This window comes from Piliocolobus tephrosceles, chromosome 5 (genome assembly GCF_002776525.5).
Source record: "Piliocolobus tephrosceles isolate RC106 chromosome 5, ASM277652v3, whole genome shotgun sequence".
NCBI lineage: Eukaryota > Metazoa > Chordata > Mammalia > Primates > Cercopithecidae > Piliocolobus > Piliocolobus tephrosceles.
Genome location: NC_045438.1, coordinates 11948440 through 11971295, shown reverse-complemented (window position 1 = coordinate 11971295; position 22856 = coordinate 11948440). Strand labels below are relative to the sequence as shown.

At 37.7% G+C, this 22856-nt stretch overlaps 1 protein-coding gene across 1 annotated transcript in view; it reads right to left on the bottom strand.

Moving 5' to 3' along the window:
- The window catches only part of SLC22A3 (solute carrier family 22 member 3), a 102463-nt gene that overhangs the window by 31887 nt on the left and 47720 nt on the right, over positions 1 to 22856 (bottom strand). The window contains exons 2-5 of the mRNA XM_023218979.2: positions 20902 to 21005; positions 12012 to 12166; positions 10310 to 10478; positions 9047 to 9164 (exon numbers count right to left, since the gene is read on the bottom strand). Coding sequence (XP_023074747.1) covers positions 9047 to 9164; positions 10310 to 10478; positions 12012 to 12166; positions 20902 to 21005 — 546 coding nt within the window. The remainder of the gene's footprint in view (positions 1 to 9046; positions 9165 to 10309; positions 10479 to 12011; positions 12167 to 20901; positions 21006 to 22856) is intronic.

Genomic DNA, 22856 nt, shown 5'->3' with positions numbered 1-22856 from the left:
GGTCTTGACATGCTATGCATGGAACTGTTCACTGGTACAGTCTTTATGGCTATTTCATTGTAGCATGAACAGTTTTCTTATTTTATGCCATATAGTCTTGTTTTCAAAAAGTTAAAGACATGGAAAGTAAAGAAATGCATTTAAATACACACCATTTCTAGAACTCAGGCTATTTTTTTTAATAGGAAGTATTATTAAATTAATTATTGGCTACAAAGGTCCATTCTGTGTTGAGTATGTCCAGTGTCCTAACATATTTTTATGCATTCAGGCATATTCTAAGTTAAAGTGAGTGTGATGGTACACACACTACAGTTATTTTTATGAGTCATTTTAAAGATGAGAGCTTTGCTGGTAGAATTGGCACCATTCATCCTGTAAAGGGAGAGGAGGCAGACTTAGCCCTGTCGGGAGAAAGCTCTGGATGGCTTCCCAGTGACTTTCTTTCCAATAACTGTTTTTGAGACTTTCTTTGTTTTTGAGACTCACACCTTTCTCATTCCAACACTGATCTGCCTTAGAGACCCATCAGGTACTCCCTGTGCCTAAACTATGTTCTCTGGATCTTTTGAAATGAATTCCCCAAAGAGAGATTTCAAATCTGAAATCTGAGATTACAACTAAACACAATTAACGAAGACAGCAGTAACTGAACTGAAATCAACTAAACACAACAATTAAGGAAGACAGCAGTAACTGAACTGAAATCAACTAAACACAACAATTAATGAAGACAGCAGTAACTGAACTGAAATCAGCTAAACACAACAATTAACAAAGACAGCAGTAACTGAACTGAAGTCAGCTAAACACAACAATTAACAAAGACAGCAGTAACTGAACTGAAATCAGCTAAACACAACAATTAACGAAGACAGCAGTAACTGAACCGAAATCAACTAAACACAACAATTAAGGAAGACAGCAGTAACTGAACTGAAGTACCACCATTCCTGATGGGCTCCATGCAAGCTGGAATCACAGTGTGGTTTCCCTTTTGAAAAAACAAAAATTATGTTTATAAAAATCCCCCTTTGAAAGGAAATGTCAGAAACAGATATTCCCAAAGCTGGAAAGTCCCTTTCTATAGCAATATTGGTGTTTGTGTGACCGCTCAACAAATGATAGAAAAGACGGTAGCTATTAATGTCTAGAAGTCTCCCTGATAACTAAGGTAATAAAAAAAATCCAGCAGGACACTTTCTAATGAGGTTTTAATCTTTTCTATTTTGGAAATATTTCAAACCGTGGTATCATTTATATTGATGATGGGGCTAAAGGAATCCCTTTGGAATTGGAAAGCTCAAATTCCATTCCTGATGTCACATAAACATACCACCATGGGAACTGCCTCAAGCATGTTTCTGTGTGAACATGTATTGATACAACATTTAACGTTTAATTTTAAAAGCTGTAGATTCGCTATAAACTATACTTAAGTGTATCCAAAAAATAAGGAAATTACAATCAAACCTTATGGGTTTATTGAGCCAGTATAGGATAAAACATCACTAACAAATATGGGCATATTCAGTTCCGTAGTAACAGAGTCCCCTTGTTAGCTAGAATTGTAACTACTATTCTCTATGAGCATATCTCATACAAAGATGAGAGGTATGGGGAGCTGGGGGCAGAGAAGAGGGATCTTTAGGATAAAGGCCTTTAAGGTCCTAGGAGGAAAAAGCAAACCAAAACTCCTGCCACAGTTACTACCTGTGTAGCTGCATCACCCAGGTCAGTATAGTGACAGTGGCTGCTCACTCAGTGTTGACACAGTCGGCTATTGTATTGGTCAGGGTTCTCTAGAGGGACAAAACTAATAGGATCTATGTATATATGAAAGGGAGTTTATTAGGAGAATTGGCTCACACGATCACAAGGTGAAGTCCCAGATAGGTTGTCTGCAAGCTGAGAAGGTAGGAAGAAAGGAGTGGCTCAGAGTCCAAAAGCCTTAAAAGTAGGGAAACCAACAGTGCAGCCTTCAGTCTGTGGCCAAAGGCCGGAGAGCCTCTGGCAAACCACTCATGTAAGTGCAAGAAGAACCGGAGTCTGATGTCCAGGGACAGGAAGCATCCAGCACAGGAGAAGGATGAAAGCTAGATGACTCAGCAAGACATCCTATCCCACCTTCTGCCTGCTTTGCTCTACCCACACTGGCAGCCACCTGGATGGTGCTCACCCACATTGAGGGAAGGCTTCCTCTTCCAGGCCACTGACTCGAATGTTAATCTCCTCTGGCAACACCCTTCTAGACACGCCCAGAAACAATACTTTCCCAGCTATCTAGGCATCCTTCAATCCAATCGACACTTTACCATCAGAGCTATTGATAAATAATGCTGCATAACAGTCATTGATGTTAGCAGCATAGAATAGTAAGCATCATTTATCTCATGTGTTTGTGGGCTGGATGGGGCCTGCTAGTGTAGGTTCCATGAAGCTTTGCTAGGTCAGCTCCATTCCGAATGTCTCTCAGCCTCCTTTGGGGCCCATAGGTGAGCCTGGGAATTTCTCTTCATGGTGATGGCTGATGTGCGGAGATGAAGCCCAACCACACAAGCACATTTCAAGCTTCTATTGCATCACATCTAGCAACCAGCCACTGGCCAAAGCAGGTATCACAGTCAACCCCAGCATCAAAGGGCAGGAAGTCCACTGCACCTATCATGAGGCCAAAGCAATTTCATTGCCACGCCCAACATCTACAGAGCCAGGGGGTATTTTCATCCCTTGGAAATGAGAGAGAAAATATGAATCTTTCCAAACAGTAATTTAATCTACCCCAATCGATCACTTCTGCATCACCAAAAAGTGTGTCACATCCTACTCTGGCAATTAAACTAGTAATATCATCAATTGCATTAGTTAGCTTTGGCTGCAAGAACAGACACCCACAAATCTCTGTAGTACATACAGACACATTGAGCAGTAGTTTAGTGGGGAAACAAATTTTTCTTGGCCATGTCCCATACAGCTGCAGCAGTTCTGCTCCAGGCTACAGCTCTTCTTCTGAGACCCACTCTGAAGGAATAGCACCGATTTGGGGTCTGCTGTTTTTGTGGTAGACAGAAGGAACAAGAGGGCTATCATGAATTCATGACGCCTCTCAAAGCTTGTGCCCTGAATTGATATTCTGCTACTTCTACTCCTTGGGCCCAATCAAGTCAGGTGGACAAGCCTGACACTGGGTGGGGACATATACTGCCCACAGAGATACTGCTGTCACGTGGCAATGGGTGAGGATGGGATGTAGAATCCTCTTACAGAGAAGGAGTGAATAGTTGAGAGGATTAATACAATGTATCACAGATAATAGTGTGTTCAGAATTGGGGGGTTCTTGGTCTCACTGACTTCAAGAACGAAGCCGGGGACTGGCGAGTGTTACAGTTTCTAAAGATGGTGTGTCTGGAGTTTGTTCCTTCAAACGTTCAGATGTGTCTGGAGCTTCTTCCTTCTGGTTGGTTCGTGATCTCGCGTCAGGAGTGAAGCTGCAGACCTTCGTGGCGAATGTTACAGCTCTTAAAGGCAGCGCGTCTGGAGTTGTTCGTTCTTCCCATCCCAGTGGATTCGTGGTCTCGCTGGCTTCAGGAGTGAAGCTGCAGACCTTCGCGGTGAATGTTTCAGCTCATACTCGCAGCATAGACCCAAAGACTGAGCAGCAACAAGATTTATTGCAATAAATCGGATCAAATATATCATACTGTTTTCCTCTCATATTTTCCCTTCACTTACTAAAGCTCTGGGGATTGATGTAATCTTAGTTTGTAGTGAATTTAGCTTATCTGTACTATGGAACATCCTTGGGTAGATTTAAGCTAGTTCCTTAGGTTCTCCTAAATGACCTGTAATGTCAGCAACGGAACAGGTTGGGGTTGGCAGGGGGCTCTTTTCACAAGAGAACTGTGCTGACTTGCCAGGTCTCCTGGGGCTGCTTTGAATCCAACCATATTCTTTCAAATCCATCCTAACCTTCTCCGCACCCTATAATGGGCACCTTAAGAATAAGGTGGGAATTGAAGAGGTCGTGAAGGATAAGGTCATTTATGCAGTGATAACTTCTTCTAAAAGTCAGAAGTTACTCAAGAGAGGTTCTATGAAAAGTAGAAAGAGATTGCTGGGCACTTCTGTCGTGGGTCTGAAGGTCCTGGAGACTGTATCCAGAGAGAGGGATGTGGGCTAATGTGAAAGTAACTGTGTGAATACACAGTTTCAAGGCGATCCTAACATAGACCTGGACAGTATTATTTGAATCACCAAAATATGAGTAATTTATATTGGCCATACTTGTCCTTGCACAAAACCTGTAATAGAATCCTGCTCTGATTTTGGGGATTGGAGTTGAAGTACAGTGCCTACCCTGCTGGCCAGTGCTTCTGCGTCATCACGAGGAGGTTTTCTGCTCAGGATGGTGCTTGTGGGGATATAAGGACCTTTGAGATGGAAAACTATGACGTGGCCCATCACATGGCTGAATTGTGCTCTTAGCAAGGTGTTTTCAACTTAAATCCTTCTCTTGAAGATAACACTTTGCTTTTCTGCTTATGCTTATGTACAATTAAAAAGATTAAAGATGGGTAGGTTCTGTTTGAAGACATTTGTTTCAAAAACCAAAGCTCTCTTGGAGAAATAGGTGATTCCACATGTGAGACTGAAACTTACAAAATGAGACTGGAAAATCTCGTCATGCTAAAGAGCAAGGAAATATTCAGAAGCTACTAGAGGGTGGCAGACTCCGGATAAGCTCCATCTGCCCAAAGATGGAGCAATTTGAGCATCCAAAAGGATACTCACCAAAATAACCGCTAACATGATTTGGCTGTGTCCCCACCCAAATCTCATCTTAAGTTGTAATTCTCATAATCCCCATGTGTCAAATGAGGAACCGGGTGAGAGGTAATTGAATCATGGGGATGGTTACCCTCGTGTTGTTCTCATGATAGTGAGTGAATTCTCATGAGATCTGATGGTTTTATAAGGGGCTTTTCCCCTTTGCTCAGCACCTCTTCTGCCTGCTGCCATGTGAGGAAACACATGTTTGTTTCCCTTTCTGCCATGATTGTAAGTTTCCTGAGGCCTCCCTAGCCCTGCAGAACTGTGAGTCAATTAAACCTCTTTCCCCAGTCTCGGGCAGTTCTTTATAGCAGTGTGACAACAGACTAATGCAACTGCAAAGGATTGAAACATATAAACTATGTTTAAATAAATACACCCAGCTCATTAATCACTTTGGGAGGATGTAGGGAGCCAATTTATTCTTTGGAAAATAAAAAGTGATGCATAGGTCTTGTCTTTTCTATATGAACTATATCTCAGGGTCACCAAGAGTGGATGGGAGAAATTAGTCTTTATTTAAGCACTCCAGCAATAAATGAAGAAGTAATGATAAGATGAGAATATTGTCATTTGGCAACCTCTGATTAGTTAGTAAATCCAGGCAGTGATTATCAGTGGCAAGTAATGTTCCAAAAGAAGAGACAAGTGGCCACCAGGTATCTCTTAATGGAAATGTACTAAGCCACTTATGAAGTAGTCTTGCCAGAAATATTAAACTTGAACTTGATTAAGCTCTAGCTCTAACTACCAATTGACAGGGAATACAAAAGACAGAGAAACAAGTTAAAGGATCCTACAGATATAATCAACAAAATTTAGACCATAGAAATTCTTCAGGAGAAAAACCCCAGGATTTTATCATTACAGGATAAACAACCCTCAAAATGTGCCTGGTTCAATGTCGGATCAAATATATCATACTGTTTTCCTCTCATCTTTTCCCTTCACTTACTAAAGCTCTGGGGATTGGTGTAATCTTAGTTTGTAGTGAATTTAGCTTATCTGTACTATGGAACATCCTTGGGTAGATTTAAGCTAGGTCCTTAGAATGAAGGACCTTCCATATCCTGGAATGAAACGAAAAAGAGCAGGAACCTACGGATTAAATAAACCCAAAGAGATCAACAATTCACAATCCATAACTTCAGGAGGAGTCTAATGCACAAAGACGCTGTGAAACATTGTAGGACAATCAAGGAAGTGGAACACTGACTTGATATTAAGGAATTGTGGCTATTTTTCTTAGGACAATGACATTGATATGAGTTTTATATTTATATTTTATATACCACTGCCCCATCTTTGCTCCCACAATAGGAATCAGTCCCCACAACTGGATCAAAGGTGTGATTACTTGTATTGAATTTTAAGAGCCACAGGAATAGTTCTTGCTCCTCATTCAGCAGTGTCCTGAAGATAGTGCACACATAGTTCCAGAGATACCTATTTGTTCCTACTTTAGAGGAAAATATCACAAGATGAAATGCTTTGATGGCTGGATTGATTCTTATTCAGTGGATGGGGAAACTAGGCGGAGTATAGAAAAACTAAGATTGATCAGGAGTTGATAACTGTTGAAGCTGAAGGATATGCATAGAGATTCATTAAACTATTTTTTGTATTTTTGAATATGTTTGGAAGTTTCCATATTAAAATTAAAATGACTTGGAAACCACTGGATCCCATAGTTCATGATCTCTCATAAGCACAGCCATGTGGAACATTGAACTACTTACCTGTTGTCATGATCTCTGTGGTGCTCATGAATAAAGCTGGGTCAGTGGGTCTGTGGGAGCAGCGCTAAACTGTACACTCATGAGATGTCTAACAGCAGTTGCTTCGGGGAATCAGACTCATCTCTCAGTGAGACTCACTATCACACACGACATGCCTGGTTAATCCAACATTATATTTCGCAAGCCACCAGTGCACAGCTATGTTTTCTATATTCCTTTCTATATCCCTTTCTAGATTCCTTTCTATATTCTTATTTTTCTATATTCCTTTCTAGATGCCTATTTTTCTAAAATATTTTCTATATTCCTATTTTTATATATTCCTTTATTCCTATTTATTTTCTACAATGCTACTTTTCTATATTCCTTTCTATATTCCCTTTTTCGATATTCTATATTTAGACCTTTAAATCAATATCTAAACCTTGATGTAGATAATGTACATGCTTACCTCTGGACTATGTGTGCACTATCTTCAGTATACTGCTGAGAAAAGAGCAGAGATTATTCACTGGATGATTAAAATTGAATACAAATGATCAGATCTTTGACCTGGCTATGAGGACTATAGTCAATGGATGAGTGCAAGCTGGGAAAACAGGTGTATATTATTTTTCCCTAAAAGGAACACACAGCTCAAATGTGCTCACTCAAAGAGTGACAAGGATCAAAGAAGGATGAATCCAGTGGTTTAAAAAGACCATGCTTTATCTTTACCACACATTTTATGATCTGTAAACCTCAAGGTATATCATTAACCTACTTGCACCGTTGCACCTGTGACATCTGCTCAATTGAAACCTTTGGACAAGAGCCTACTGCTTGCCACTTAATATAAGAGAGCAGAAGAAGGCAGAAATCCAAATATACATGACCAAGCTTCAGGGGCTGGGGAGGGGACAATACAACCAACAAAACCCAGTTCTTTTTTAGACAGAATTTTGCTCTTGTTGCTCAGACTGGAGTGCAGTGGGGCAATCTTGGCTCACTGCAACCTCTGCCTCCCGGGTTCAAGTGATTCTCCTGCCTCAGCCTCCCAAGTAGCTGGAATTACAAGCACTCGTCATCACACTCTGCTAATTTTTGCATTTTTAAATAGAGATGGGGTTTCACCATGTTGGCCAGGCTCGTCTTGAACTCCTGACCTCAGGCGATCCACCTGCCTTGGCCTCCCAAAGTGCTGGGATTACAGGCATGAGCCACCACACCCAGCCCCAAAACCCAGTTCTTATCAGAAGGTTCCTGTGAAATCAAACTGAATGCTATGAAGAAAACAATGTTGACAACCTAGTCTTAAATCAAGATTCATATCTTCCAAAAATTATTCTCTAACATTCCTTTTATAACAACCTTTCTGTTATTCTGTAGTCACTTAGTCTTTGGAGCTAAAGCATCGTCATATTTTTCTTTATATGCTATTCTCTATTTAGGGGTTGCTTTAAATATATGTTATATCCTCAAGTGTATATCAAATATTCCAAAGGGCAAAAGCTTTTAATTTTTGTCCCATTTCATTTTCTCTTTATATCTTTTTTAGAGACAGCATCTTGCTCTGTCTCCTAGGCTAGAGGGCAATGGTGTGATCATGGCTCACTGCAGTTTCAAACTCCTGGGCTCAAATGATCCTCCTGCTTCAGCCTCCAAAGTAGCTGAGACAACAGGTGCGTGCCACCATGCCCAGCTAGTTTTTAAAACTTTCTACTTGTAGAGATGGGGTCTTGCTATGTTGCCCAGGCTGGTCTCGAATTCTAGGCTCAAGCAATCCTCCCACCTCAGCCTCCCAAAGCACTGGGATTATAGGAGTGAGCCATTACACCCTGACCTCCCCCATTTCTTAGTACACTGATGCAGAGGTACCCAAAAAGCCTTTCTTGGAAGAAGGAAAGAATGGAGGAAGAAAAGAAGAAAGGGAGAAAGACCAGCATATGGGAGTTTAAAGGCTGAAATATTACATTACTACTAAAGCTCTAGTATGAATAAACAGATTTTTTTCAGGGCCAAACTTAAAGCTTTAAATTAAAAGTCGAAAAAATGTTTTACAGTTTGTGCAATCAAGATGAGTGATTCAATATTATGGGGCTTACAGTAAGTAAAGTATAATAATTCAAGTAACTTGGTGCAATTATTAAAATATGTACTGAAATGATCAATTAGCCTTGCCTATAATGCTAATACAGCTTCATAATCATTTTTTCTTTAATATGTCCTATGATTTTTCTCAAGATTTTTTTTCAGTTAAGTCAAATTGAAAATGATTTCCCAGATGTTTGGTGGTGTGTGTATGTGTGTGTGTGTGTGTGTGTGTGTGTGTATACACACACTCTATATACATATACATTTTGTGTATATATATTGTATATATACAAACATATATATTTTGTATATAAATTTAAGAAGCAACAATAAGTACATCAGTGGCAACAAAATCAATTCACCTACTTTAGCAATATTTGTTACTCATACTAAACGAAAGTACCTGTGAGTAATTTGATGAGAGGTATTTCCCATTGCACTTAGCAATGCGTCTCAGGATCTGTAATGCTTTATCTCCTTTCTTCCGAGTAATCAGCCAACGAGGAGACTCGGGGACAGCCCTGGCAAAGAAGGAGGCTGTTGTGAGTTATGTCTAGAAATTTGAAAATCTAAAATCTATTGCCTTGAGTTTTTCTATCAAAATGGATCTTGCAATTAGATATAAATTTAGGAGTCAATAAGAGTTGATAATGGGTCCCTGAAACACAGATTATTCTTGCAAGGTTATAATGGATGGGAAAAAAATGCTAGCATGATAATTGGATCATTGCTCATCAAAACAATCAATATGACATTGCTCTTACAAAACCAGGCTATCTTACAATATATTGATTCCACATATGAAAAGAATTGGGATTTAGTGAATATTAAGAAAAGCTTAGGAATCTGATTTATATAAACTGACTTGCCCATATATTAAAATTAAATTAGAAGAATCATTAAAACATATTCATTCCAATAAAAATCAAGTGCTGGCTGGGTGCAGTGCTTCACGTCTGTAATCTCAGCACTTTGGGAGGCCGAGGCAGGTGGATCATTTGAGGTCAGGAGTTTGAGACCAGTTTGGCCAACATGTTAAGACTCTGTCTCTATTAAAAATAGAAAAATTAGCTGGGTGTGGTGGTGCACGCCTGTAATCCCAGCTACTTGGGAGGCTAAGGCAGGAGAAGCACTTGAACCTGAGAGGCAGAGGCTGCAGTGAGCCAAGATCGCGCCACTGCACTCCAGCCTGGGCGACAGAGTGAGACTCCATCTCAAAACAACAACAACAAAAATCAAATGCTTATCTGTTGCTTTTTGATAATGTAATTTTTTGATGCTCTTAACATTTCCTTATTCCTCAGAGAATTTCTGAGTAACATTAATTTGCTTTATAGAACACACAGAGAAGCAAATAGACTTCATTGCATTTATTTTGCATGTTGAAATATAAGGCAGATATGGTTTGTTGCCTTATAGTTTTCATGAAACTATTTATTACAAAACAAAACATAATGCACTACCATACTTAGAATTTTGTGTTCTGGTATTTTATTTTTTTGATAATTATTAATAAAATCATCAACAAATACTCTCTTTAAATCCTAAAATTCTCTAAAAATTCTCAAAGCAGAAAATTTCCTTTATTGCTTTCATTTTCATGTTGGTTTGGAGTCTAATTTCTGTGGAATCAGTACAAATATGATGATAATCAAAACCACATTACCAGTAATAAAGGAGGAAGAGAAAGCTGGGCAGCGTGATGGCTAACTGGATTCCTTGCCAATTGGGGATGAAGTAGGCAATTCCAGGGAGAATTATGATTCCAAGGGTAAAAAACATTTGAATCACGATTCCCACAATCCTCCTTTGTTTCGAACCTACTATTTCTGTCACTAAAGGAAAACAAACACAAGAGGTCACAGAAGCACAAAGTCAGCTCCAAAATAAACAAACAAATGCAGAGATGTTACACCTGTTTACATCCATCAGCATTGCTAGAACACACTAGCACTCAGATACCGAGGCTTCCACACTTGCAGAAAGGATGGAGGTGTCCTTCTTGATACTAAATGCTTTTCTCCCACTCTTGCCTCTGCCACTTACCACAGGCACTTGCCATGTTCCTCTTATGCACCCAGCCCTGCAATCTTCTGGGTACAATAGGGAAATATGAAGAATACATGTATTGGTTTTAGGAAAGCTTCAGTGATGATTATTTTAAAAGGTAATTGTAATTATCAGAACATAAATATGTTAAGATGGCTACATTGTATCACTGTATCTCTACAGATATACACATTCTAGTCTCCTTAGAAGATTCATTATAAATATTAGACTCTACAAAGACTTTTTGTTATCACAAGACAACTTCTATTAAATGTTAATTCTTTCCACAGTGTTGTACTTTTTGTTGACAATATTGCCTAAAAATCACATGGGAAATTTTATTGCTGAAATCTTTTCTTTTCCTGCCCCTTCCCACTAATTGGTTTCTTTTTTTCTGATTATCCTGGGATAAGCTACTTTACTGTTGCCCTCAGATCACAACTTTGCAGTTTCATCTAGACTGAGTCTCCTTAAAAATGTCCTGCATTCCAACGTTATTCTTTCTATTCCAGACAGTGACAACCAATCCCTCTAATAATCTTCTCTCCTTCTCCCACTCACAGAAAGATCTTCAAAGGTCTCCAAAATGTGCGCTGCTGGGAGATTGCATAGCAGTGACAGAGAGTGGGTGTGCAAAGATCTGCAGCAATAATCTAAGATGAGAATTCACATTTTCCTGGTCAGAAATACACCACTACTCTAGGTGGCTGGTCCTGAGCTAGAAAACCAAAAGGAGTAGCCAGGGCTTTCCCAAGGGATATGACAGAATAGTAAAGTGAACTTTTTCCTTATTCCATCCCCAGAAGGTCAAACTTTCTGGCTATAGAAGATATCCAAGGGTCACAAATGAACTTCTCATTTTTAGAACATATTTCTCCCGTAGTAAAAAGTTCCCCACTTGTACAGAAAGAGGAGAGTTGGGAACACAGGAAAGTAATCTCAAACTGTACCACAGAACACAGTGCAGAGAAAATGCTTTAAAAATGCCTCAAGAAGCTACTGAGATTTTATAAAAAATTAATCTCTTATAAAGCAAAGCTAGAAACCATATTATAACAGTATAGAAGTACTTAAAAGTAGTTTGCCCCAGTGTTTTATAATATTCTATGTTTGGCTTCGAAAGTAAGATGGTATTTTAGTTTCTAAAGCACTCAGGATCCTAACTCTGAGTTTTCCTATCTGCAGAAATAATTACTGTAGCTGCAGTGAAACCTCCTTTCTTAAAGGACACATGAGGAAGAGGAAGGTTGATTAACTAGCACTTGTTGGCCATCTGGCCCTAGTTTCCAAATAGAGAAGATGGTGTAAGAATGTCTTACCAATCACGAAGCAAGTCATCCATGTCCCCTTTCCAAACACACCTTGCAGGAAGCGGAAGATCACAAACACAGGGAAGTTTGGTGCAAAGGCCACCACAACCCCAGTGACGCCAACCCCAAGGCAGGAGAGCAAGTAAATGACGATCCTGCCATACCTTTTTGAGAAAGACAGGAAAAGAGCTCACCTTAAACATTTTCTTCAACACAATGGGAAAATGTAACATAAAATATTATATCATATTATATTATTATATTATTTTTAAAATGTTTTGTAGAGACAGGGTCTCACTATGTTGCCCAGGCTGGAATCACAACATTTAAAGCACAGAATGCATCCTTTGTGATTGCAGTTTCTGAAAAGATGACCCTCCTTAAAACTATTGTTTCACATAGAGTCTCCCCAGTGGCACGGATGTGACACTTTCTAACATTTCTTATGTGTCAAGTCATAAGGACAGAGAGGCAGAAAGAAGGAGCAATGGTGTGTTATGGCCAGAAGGCCTTGCCTTGAGTCTCACCTCAACCATCTACCAGTCATAAGACCTTGGACTAATTCCTAAGGTCTTCAAAACAAAGGTTTTGCTTGCTTGTTTTTGTTTTTCCCACTTTTTCCTAGAGGGAGGTTGTAGAAAGGATCAAATGAGATGTGAATGTGAAAGCGTTTTATAAACTACAAAGTTCACAGCCAATGTCAGTGGTTCCTAAATTCTGTATTTTATTTGCACCTTTGGCATAAGTGTTATTAAATAGTTTAGGAAAAGGAACAAGGTATCATGCACAGAATTCTGAGAGTCTGGTGTTAATTGGTTCAGCATAGAGGCGTCAAATTATTGTCTGGTAAATGTTTGCTATCAATATCCATTAAGAGATTTGATTCTATGACATCAATGACAAATTCATAAAAATTTCCATAAAATATGTACATGTAGCCTGCCCCTACACATGCACAGCATTCTCCTCGTTAACATTCCCCATGGGAGTGGTACACTTGCTGCAATTGACAAACCTACAGGGACACATCATAATCACCCAATGTCCACAGTTTACCTTTGGGTTCACTCTTGATGTTGCATATTCTGTGTTTTGACATGTGTATAATGACATGTATCCACCATTAAAGTATCTAACAGGATAGTTTCTCTGCTCTAAATATCCTCTGTGCTCTGCCTATTCATCCCTCCCTCTCCCCACCCCCTAGCAACCACTGATCTTTCTTTTTTTTTTTACTGTCTCCATAGTTTTGCTTTTTCCAAAATGTCATATAGTTAAAATCTCATAGTATGTAGCCTTTCCAGATCAGCTTCTTCATTTAGTAATATGTACTTATGTTTCCTCTGTGTATTTTCATGGCTTGATAGCTCATTTCTTTTCAGTATGGAATAATATTCCATAGTCTGGATGTATCACAGTTTGTCCATTCGCCTACAGAAGGGCATCTTGGTTGCTTCCAAGTTTTGGCAATTATGAAGAAAGCTGCTATAAACATGTATGTGTAGGTTTTGTGTGAACATGAGTTTTCAACTTTTTTGGGTTGGAATTGGAATACCAAGGAGTAGAATTGCTGGATCATATAGTAAAAGTTAAATTTTGTAAGAATTACAAACATGTGTAAGAATTTTGTCATCTACAGTCACTGTTTCATTTTGCATTCTCACCAACAATAAATGAGAATTCCTGTTGTTCCACATCCTAGTCAGCATTTGGTGTTGGCAGTGTTCTGGATTTTGGCCATTCTCATAGGTATGTAGTGGTATCTCATTGCTGTTTTAATGGGCGTTTCCCAGATGATATATGACATAGAGCATAATTTCATATGCTTATTATCATCTGTATACTCTCTTTGGTGAGGTATCTGTTAAGGTCTTTGGCCCATTTTTTAGTTGGGTTGTTTGTTTACTTATTGTTGTGTTTTAAGAGTATATTGTGGCTAACAGTTCTTTATCAAATATTTGTCTTTATTAATATTTTCTCCCAGTCTGTGGCTTGTCATTTCATTTGTTCTCTGATAATGTCTTTCACAGCACAGAAAATTTTAATTTTAATGAAGCCCAGCTTATCAATTCTTTTTTCATGGATTATGCTTTTGGTGTTGTATCTAAAAGGTCATCTAGACTTTTTCCTATCCTGTCCTCTAGGAGTTTTATAGTTTTGTATTTTACATTTAGGTCTGTGATCCATTTTTTTAAAGGGTGTAAGGTCTGTGTCTAGATTCTCTCTCTTTTTTTTTTTTTTTTTTTTTTTTTTTTTGGCGTGTGATTGTCCAGTTGTTCCAGTACCATTTGTTTTCTGCTTTGTCAAAGGTCAGTTGACTATACTTATTATCTATGGGTCTATTTCTAGGCTCTCTATTTTATTCCATTGAACTATTGGTAGAGGTCTATTCTTTCACAAATACGACACTGTCGTGATTACTGTTGCTTTACAGTAAGTCTTGACGTCAGGCAGTGTCAAGTCCTCTGGCTTTGTTCTTCTCCTTCAATACTGTGTTGGCTGTTCTGGGTCTTTTGTTTCTACATATAAACTTTAGAATCAGTTTGTCAATATCCACAAAATAACTCTGTAGGATTTTGATTAGTATTGTATTGAATATATACATCAAGTTGGGAAGAACTGACATCTTGACAATATTGAGTCTTCCTATCCATGAATGTTGAATATCTCTCCATTTATTTAGATCATCTCTGATTTCTTTCATTAGAGTTTTGCACTTTTCCTCACATAAATCTTGTACATATGTTGCTGAGATTTATAACTAAGTGTTGTATATTCTTGTGGTGCTAATGTAAATGGCATTGTGTGTTTAAATTCAAATCCTACATGTTCATTGTTGGTACATAAGAAAGCAGTTGACTTTTGTGTATTAGCCTTGTACCCTGCAACTTTACTGTACTCACTTATTAGTTTTAGGAGGTTGTTGTTGTTGTTAATTCTTTTGATTTTCTACATAGACAATCATGCCATCTGTGAACAAAGACAGTTTTTATTTCTTCCTTCCCAATCAGTATACTTGTTATTTTCTTTACTTGTCTCATTTATTGTATTAGTGAGGGCTTCCAGCATGGCACCGAAAAGAAGTTATTAGAGATGACATATTTGCCTTGTTTCTGATCTTAGTGAGAAAGCTTCTATACAGTTTATCATCATTAAGTATGATGTTAACGGTAGGTTTTTTCATAGACATTCCTTAACAAGTTCAGGAAGTTCCCCTATATTTCTAGTTTACTGAGAGCTTTTGTCATATATAGATGTTGGATTTTGACAAACACTTTTTCTGCATCTAAAGATATGATCATGTCATTTTTTATTCCTTAGTTTGTTGATGTGATGGATTACATTAATTGACTTTAGAATGCTGAGCCAGCTTTACGTACTTGGGATACTACACACTTAGTATGCTACGGTATCTGGTTGTGGTGTATAATTTTTTAATACACTATTGGATTCTACTTGCAAAATTTTGTTGAGGATTTTTGCGCTTACGTTCATGAGATATATTAGTCTGTAGTTTTCTTTTTTGTAATGTCTTTGTCCAATTTAGGTATTAATGTAATGCTGGTCTCAGAATAAGTTAGAAAGCAGTCCCCCTACTTCTATCCTTGTAAAGAGTTTTTAGGGAATTGGTAGAGTTTCTTCCTTAAACATTTGGCAAATTCACCTGTGAACCCATCTGGGCCAGGTGCTTCTTGTTTTGAAAAGTAATTAACGATTGATTCAATTTATTTAATAGATATAGCCCTATTCAGATTGTCTATATAATCTTGGGTGAGTTTTGGCAGATTGTAATCTTTCAAGGAATTGGTCCATTTCATGCAGGTTATCAAATTTGTGAACACAGAGTGTTCATAGTATTTCTTTATTATCCTGTTAATGTCCATGGGATTGGTCAAAATGTCCCCTCTTTTATTTCTAATATTAGTAATTTACGTCTTCCACCTCTCTCTCTCTCTCCTCTTTATTTTTTCTTAGCCTGACTGGAGGCTTATTGATTTTTTTGATCTTTTCAAATAACCAGCTTTGGGTTTTATTTTCTCCATTGATGTCCTGTTTTTAATGTTATTGATTTCTGCTCTAATTTGTTTTTTTTTTTTCTTCTACTTGCCTTGGGTTTAATTTGCTCTACTTCTCCAGTTTCCTAAGGTGAAAGCTTAGATTATTGATTTTATATATTTCCTCTTTTCTCATATATGTATTCAATGCTATAAATTTCCCTTTAAACATTGTTTTTGTTGCATTCCAAAAGTCTTGAGTGTTTTCATTTTCATTTTGTTTAATATACTTTTTAATTACTCTTGAGATTTCTTCTTTGACCTATGTGTTACTAGAAATGTGTTGTTTCATCCCCAAGTATTTGGGAATTTTCCGTCTATCCTTTTGTTATGAATTTCTAGTTTAATTCCACTATGGTCTGAGAGCAGATATTGTATAATTTTTATTTCTTCAAACTTGCTAATATATGTTTTATGGCCCAGAATGTTATTTATCTTGAATATTGCATGTGAATATTTCATGAGAACTTGAAAAAATGTTAATTCTGCTGTTGTTAGGTAAGATTGTCTAAAGATGAAAATTATATTCAGTTGATTGATGAAGCTGTTGAGTTCAATTATATCTTTATAAGTTTTCTACCTGTTGAATCTGACCATTTCCAACAAAGGGATGTTGAAGTCTCCAGTGAAATAGTGGATTAATCTATTTCTCATTCCAGTTTTATCACAGTTTTTGCCTCTTATAATTATATGCTCTGCTACTAGGCACATAGATATTAAGGATTATTGGCTTCTTGGAGAATTGACCCCTTTATCATTATATCATGCCCCTTTTTATCCCTGATAACTTTTCTTCCTCTGAAGTCTGCTCTGCTGATAATAATATAGCTAATTCTGCTTTATTTTGATTACTGCTATCATGGTATAGTTTTCTCCATCCATTTACTATTAATGTATACGTGTCTTTATATTTAAAGTGTATTTCTTGTAGCCAACGTATATAGTTGGGTCTTGTTTGTTGATCCACTGTGAAAATCTGTGTCTTTTAGTTGGTGCATTTGGACCAGCTTACATTTAAAGTGAGTATTGACATGGTTAGATTAATGTCCACCATATTCGTTATCATTTTCTATTTGTTTCCCTTATTTTTTATTCTTAGTGTTTGTATTCCACACTTTTTCCTGGCTTTTGTGGTTTAATTGAACAGCAGTTTATAGGATTCCACATTTTCTTCATTTTTAGCATATCAGTCATGCTTTTTTAAAAAAAATCGTTTTTTAGTCGTTGCTACTAAATAAGAAACATATTTTTCTTATTCTCAATTGACCTAACAGATAACAGTGTATTCACTTATTCCTCTCCAATGCCTTTCCTTTATGTAGATCTATATTTCTAACCTAAATCATTTTCATTCTCTCTAAATAATTTCTTTTAATATTTATTACAAGGCATCAAATTCCCTCAATTTTTGTCTAACAAAGTCTTTATTTCTCCTTCACTTTTAAATGATAACTTTGCAGAGTACAGAATTCTAGATTGGAATTTTTTCTCAACACTTTAAGTATTCCACTTTCTTCTTGCTTACATAGTTTCTGAAAAGAAGTAGGATATAATTTTTATCATTGCTCTTTTTCTATAGTAAGAGTTTTCCCCCCTCGACTTTCAGAATTTTTACTTTACCTTTAGTTTGACTATGATATAACTAAGTCTACTTTTTAATGTTTATCTTGCTTGATTTTCTTTGAGTTTCCTGGATCTGTGGTGTCTGACATTAATTTTGAAAAATTCTCAGTCATTATTGTTTAAAATATTTTTTCTATTTTTCTCTCTCCTCCTTTTGGTATTCCTATTACACAAATATTATATCTTTTGTAATTGTCCCACAGTTATGGAACATTCTGTTCTGCTTTTTCAGGTTGTTGTTATTTTGTGTGTGTGTGTGTGTGTGTGTGTGTGTGTGTGTGTGTGTTTGTGTTTTCAGTTTTGGAGGTTTCTATTGGAATATCCTCAAGGCCAGAGATTATTTCCTCAGCTATGCCCAATCTCCTAATAAGCCCAGTAACAACATTTTTCATTTCTGTTACAGTGTTTTTGATCTCTAGCATTTCATTTGGTTTCTTTTTTTAGAATTTCCATCTCTCTTCTTACATAGCCCATCTGTTCTTGCATGCTACTTTATGCATCAGACTTCTTGGCATAGTTGTTTTACATTCCTAGCCTGATCATTCCAACATCCCTGCCATATCTGAATTTAGTACTTATGCTTGCTCTGTCTCTTCAACTGTGTGTGTGTGTGTGTGTGTGTGTGTGTGTGTGTATGTGTGTGTGTGTTTTGGCTTTTAGTATGCCTTGTAATTTTTTCTTGATAGGTGGACATGGTGTACTGGGTAAATGGAACTGCTGTAAATAGACCTTTAGTAATGTGGTGGTGAGGTGTTGGGGGAGGGAAGGCATTCTGTGGTTCTATGAGTAGCTCTCAGTCTTTTAGTGAACCTATGCCTCTAACCAGTGAACTTCACAAGTGCTTCTCTATCCCTCTCCTCTTAACTAGGGGAGAAAGGCTAGAGGGGGCTGGAGCTGAGTATTTCCCTTCTTCCAAATTAATACTTAGAGGAGGCTAGAATTTGGTGTTTCTCTTTCTACACCTGGAAGGCTAGAAGGGGCTGGAGTTGGTATTTCCCTTCCCCCAGATCAATGGGGCTCTCAGAAAACCCCAGAAGATTAGGCTCTGGTTAAACATCTTCTCCTGAGGGCAGAGGTTGTTAACAACAATGTTCTGGCATATTTCAAAATTGTTCCTTTTCCCCTCTGACTGCCAGGGCATGAGGGATTTTCCTTAATATTCAACTTTAGAAACTTGTAGAGCTTCAGGTGGAAAAAAAAAAAAATCACAAAAGTTTGGGCCCTCCTTTGAGTGAGTCCCTCTAGAGTTTTTAATCCTCCAGGTCATCCACACTGATCCTCCTGGAATTCATCAATTACAGCTCATGTTTATCTACCCTGGCTCTCTCAAGGAGGTTTCTGCGCCTGTCTTATGATTCTCTGTACTCTCCTGTCTTTCTATTTAGTGGGGCCGGGGGTGGGGGAGGGGCAGGGTGGTGCTGAAGGCAGCAATTTGCCCTGTGCTCTCATTTCTCTTATGGATCTAAGAAGAATTATTGATTTCTCAGTTTGTTCAGCATTTTACTTGTTGTCAAGGCTGAGTGGCAAATTCTAAGCTCCTTATATGCTGAACAGGAATCCAGAAGCCCCAATCTAGATTTTTAAATTCACTTTCCACCCTTCCTACATTGTACTCTCATTGACAAATGGCCTATTAAGTTATCGCTTGTTCTTCCTTCACATATATAAATAATGGATTGGAAGAGAAGAAGCCAAATGCAGAAGGCAGAGTTATTCATGACTCCTCCTTCTCCCAGGTCTGGCCCATCCCCTCCAATGCAACATGTCCTGTATGAGGACAGATGCTCAATCACTTATGAGAATACAGGTAGGGAAAATTCCCCACTTTAGTAAAGTTAATTTAGTTTGGAGATATGTTTGCTGACTAAGATAAAAAAAAAAAACACACACACACAGATGAAGCAAAACCTACTATCTAAATTAGAAAGAGTAAAAATAAAACAAAATAAATAAATATTTAAACTGCACAGTTCCAAATTGTAGCCAGCAAAAAAAGAGTGGCATGCAGGGGAAATTAGGAAAGGAAAGATGAAACTTGAAAGGGCTAGAAGTAGAACAGGAGAAAAGGACATCGATAAAAAGAAGAAAGAGGGAAAGGGTATCACACATGAAAGGATCCAGCAGAAACTCACATGCAAAGAACAGCTGTGGAGAGGGCGAGAGAGAAACATGAAAGAGAAAGAAAAAGTGACAGAAAATGAAACTCAAGGCTCTACCTATTTTGAAGCACTGGTCTGATTAAACTCAGATCTTCAATTGGCTACAGGATGTGGGGCCTTTTGTTGTTCTATTAGCTAATTAATTGCTGTTTGCAGTTCTCTAAAGGGTACAGTTAGTATCACCCACTGAATGGTACAGTCACAAGAACCCACCATGGGCTGGGCTGGATTAACCAGTATAATATTAGGCCAGATATGGCCATGAGTCAGAGATAGATTAACCAGAACAATATTAGGCCAGATACGGCTATGAGTCAGCGATTCCCAGTCTATACTCCTCTTACTCCTGCTAAGGGGGATAGAGAGGAATATTAAATTACTGCAAGTATTTTCATAGTTAGAACTGGGATAAAAATAGAGTTAAACATGAATACAATAACTAGCATCAATAAAGTTAAGGAAGAAGAATACTTAAATAGAAAGCATGACTGTCTTGAATATACACACTCACCATGCCTGCCATTGGGCAGTTGTATTTATGAATACAACATAATAGAAAAAAAACTCCTTTAATGGATTTTGGAAAAATGTTTTTTTCACAGAGTTTTACATTTGTAGAAAAAAAACACAAGGATTTCTTTTAAAAAAAGTAGATGAAACAAATTTGGAATAGGCCGATCTTATGACTAAATTAATAAAACCACAACCAGTAAGTTGTTACTGAAGCACACCGAATCGATTGATTCTATAGTATCCAGCACAACAGCGCATCAACCCAATTATTATGTTCCTGCTTTGGAGGTCTGTGTTTTCATTCCGATGCTCTCAGACCTACTGGGAACAGCCTCAGACCTTTGTGCAGTTCAAGGAATAAGGAAATGAAGTTTGAGAAGAAAAGAGTTAGTCAAACCAAACAAGTGTGAATGTCATGAATGATGAAATCAAGAATTGTCTGCGAATTTAGCAAAAATACTGTTTTAATAGTTAACATAAACCATTTTTCTCCTCATACTAATGCATGGTATCATAGTGACATACAACGGCGGTTACACTGGTATCTACCTGTCCGCCGCGTAGCCTAAGGTGAATGCTCCAGTCAGGAAGCCAAGGTTCAGGATGGCTTGGGTAAGGTCCAGCATCCACGCATTGACGCAGACAAGGTCAAACTGAGAAAACAAAGAAAACACACATGGAGACAGGCCGGAATGCTGATCTTCAAAACACCTTATCTTTTGTACAGATCAGTGATCTGTCAACGGTTTTGCTCATATACTCCTTAAATAAATTTTGAAAATGTATCACATGCATATGTTTCCAGTAACATATAAATATTCTTTGTCAGTTTAAATAACTGTAAAGGATGTAATTTTCAGTATACTATAAATACTGATATTTAAAAATAATGTTGTTATAACATCATTCTTTTTCTTTTTTTTTTTTTGAGATGGAGTCTCACTCTCTCACCAGGCTGGAGTGGAGTGGAGTGATCTCTGCTTACTGCAACCTCTGCTTCTCGGGTTCAAGTGATTCTCCTGCCTCAGCCTCCTGAGTAGCTGGGACTACAGGCATGTGCCACCACGCCCATCTGATTTTTGTATTTTTGGTACAGATGAAGTTTCACCATGTTGGCCAGAATGGTCTCAATGTCTTGACCTCGTAATCTGCCCACCTGGACCTCCTAAAGTGCTGGGATTATAGGAGTGAGCCACCGTGCCTGGCCAACATCATTCCTTTTAAGTGTATTGAATAGAACAGGGGTTCCCAACCACTGAGTCACAGAGCAGTACCAATTTGTGGCCTGTTAGGAACTGGGCCACACAGAAGGAGGTGAGCAGCAGTGGGCCATGAGCATTATCGCCTGAGCTCTGCCTCTTGTCAGCTCAGCAGCAGCCTTAGATTCTCATAGGAGCATGAACCCTATTGTGAGCTGTGAGCTGCTCATGGAATCTCGGTTGCACACTTCTTATGAGAATCTAATGCCTGACGATCTGAGGTAGAATTGTTTCATCCTGAAACCATCTCCCCCAACCCCCCTACTCCCTCCATCCGTGGAATAATTCTTCCACAAAACTGGTCCCTGGTGCCAAAAAGGAAGGGGCGGCTGCAATAGAGTATGAATATTATAGCAATTGGACACCTGATAGCAGGTGTCCAATTGCTGTCCAAGTGTCTATCACCAAATTATTTTTATTTTTTTATTACCCAGCATGTCATGTAAGTTCTCCTACAGTTCTGTTCTAAGGAAAAAAAGTGGAAACCATCAGACTTACAAAAAGTTGTTTGATTAAGTCATTAGTCATTTATATTTACTTAGAATTAGTCTTACATTAAGAAAGGTACTTTCCTAATACTGATAGCAGGAGTCCAATTGCTATAAACAGACTGTTCTTTAACAGTCTGAAATTTGACATCAATTTTTTTCTCTTTGAACTCTTATTTTCGTTTCCACAGACTTTTATTCTAATGTAGTATATTTTGCGTAGAAAATGTTTTATAGGTTTTGTCACCACACTTCTATGTACAGTAAGTTACATATATAAATTGACATTTAATTTTTAAAATTTTCCTGTGGCAATAAGGGTCTAAATATTGGATTTTTTTCTGATTGGGTTATAATTACAACTACTTTTAGACCATAATTGATAAAAATATAAGAAGTAATAAATTTTAAGAAATAATTATTATGCAGAAGTAAAATTTTGTTGAAAATGTACGTCTCCATGGCCAGAAAAATGTTAAGGGAGTCTAAATTTTTCTAGTTAGGTCATGAAATTAGTGGATATATTATTTATTGTTAGAATGAATTAGGGCTCAAAATTAATTCTATTTCTGGTTTTCATTTTTATAAATTTATGGGCCAAGAAGACTTTTCCATATGAATAAATCAGTGGGAATGGAGGGAGTTTTGTTACAGAAATGTTACTCAATTCTTTAACCTCCTTCTCAGCTATATGCCAAGATTAACAGTGATCTATCACCAAATTATTTTTATTTTTTTATTACCCAGCATGTCATGT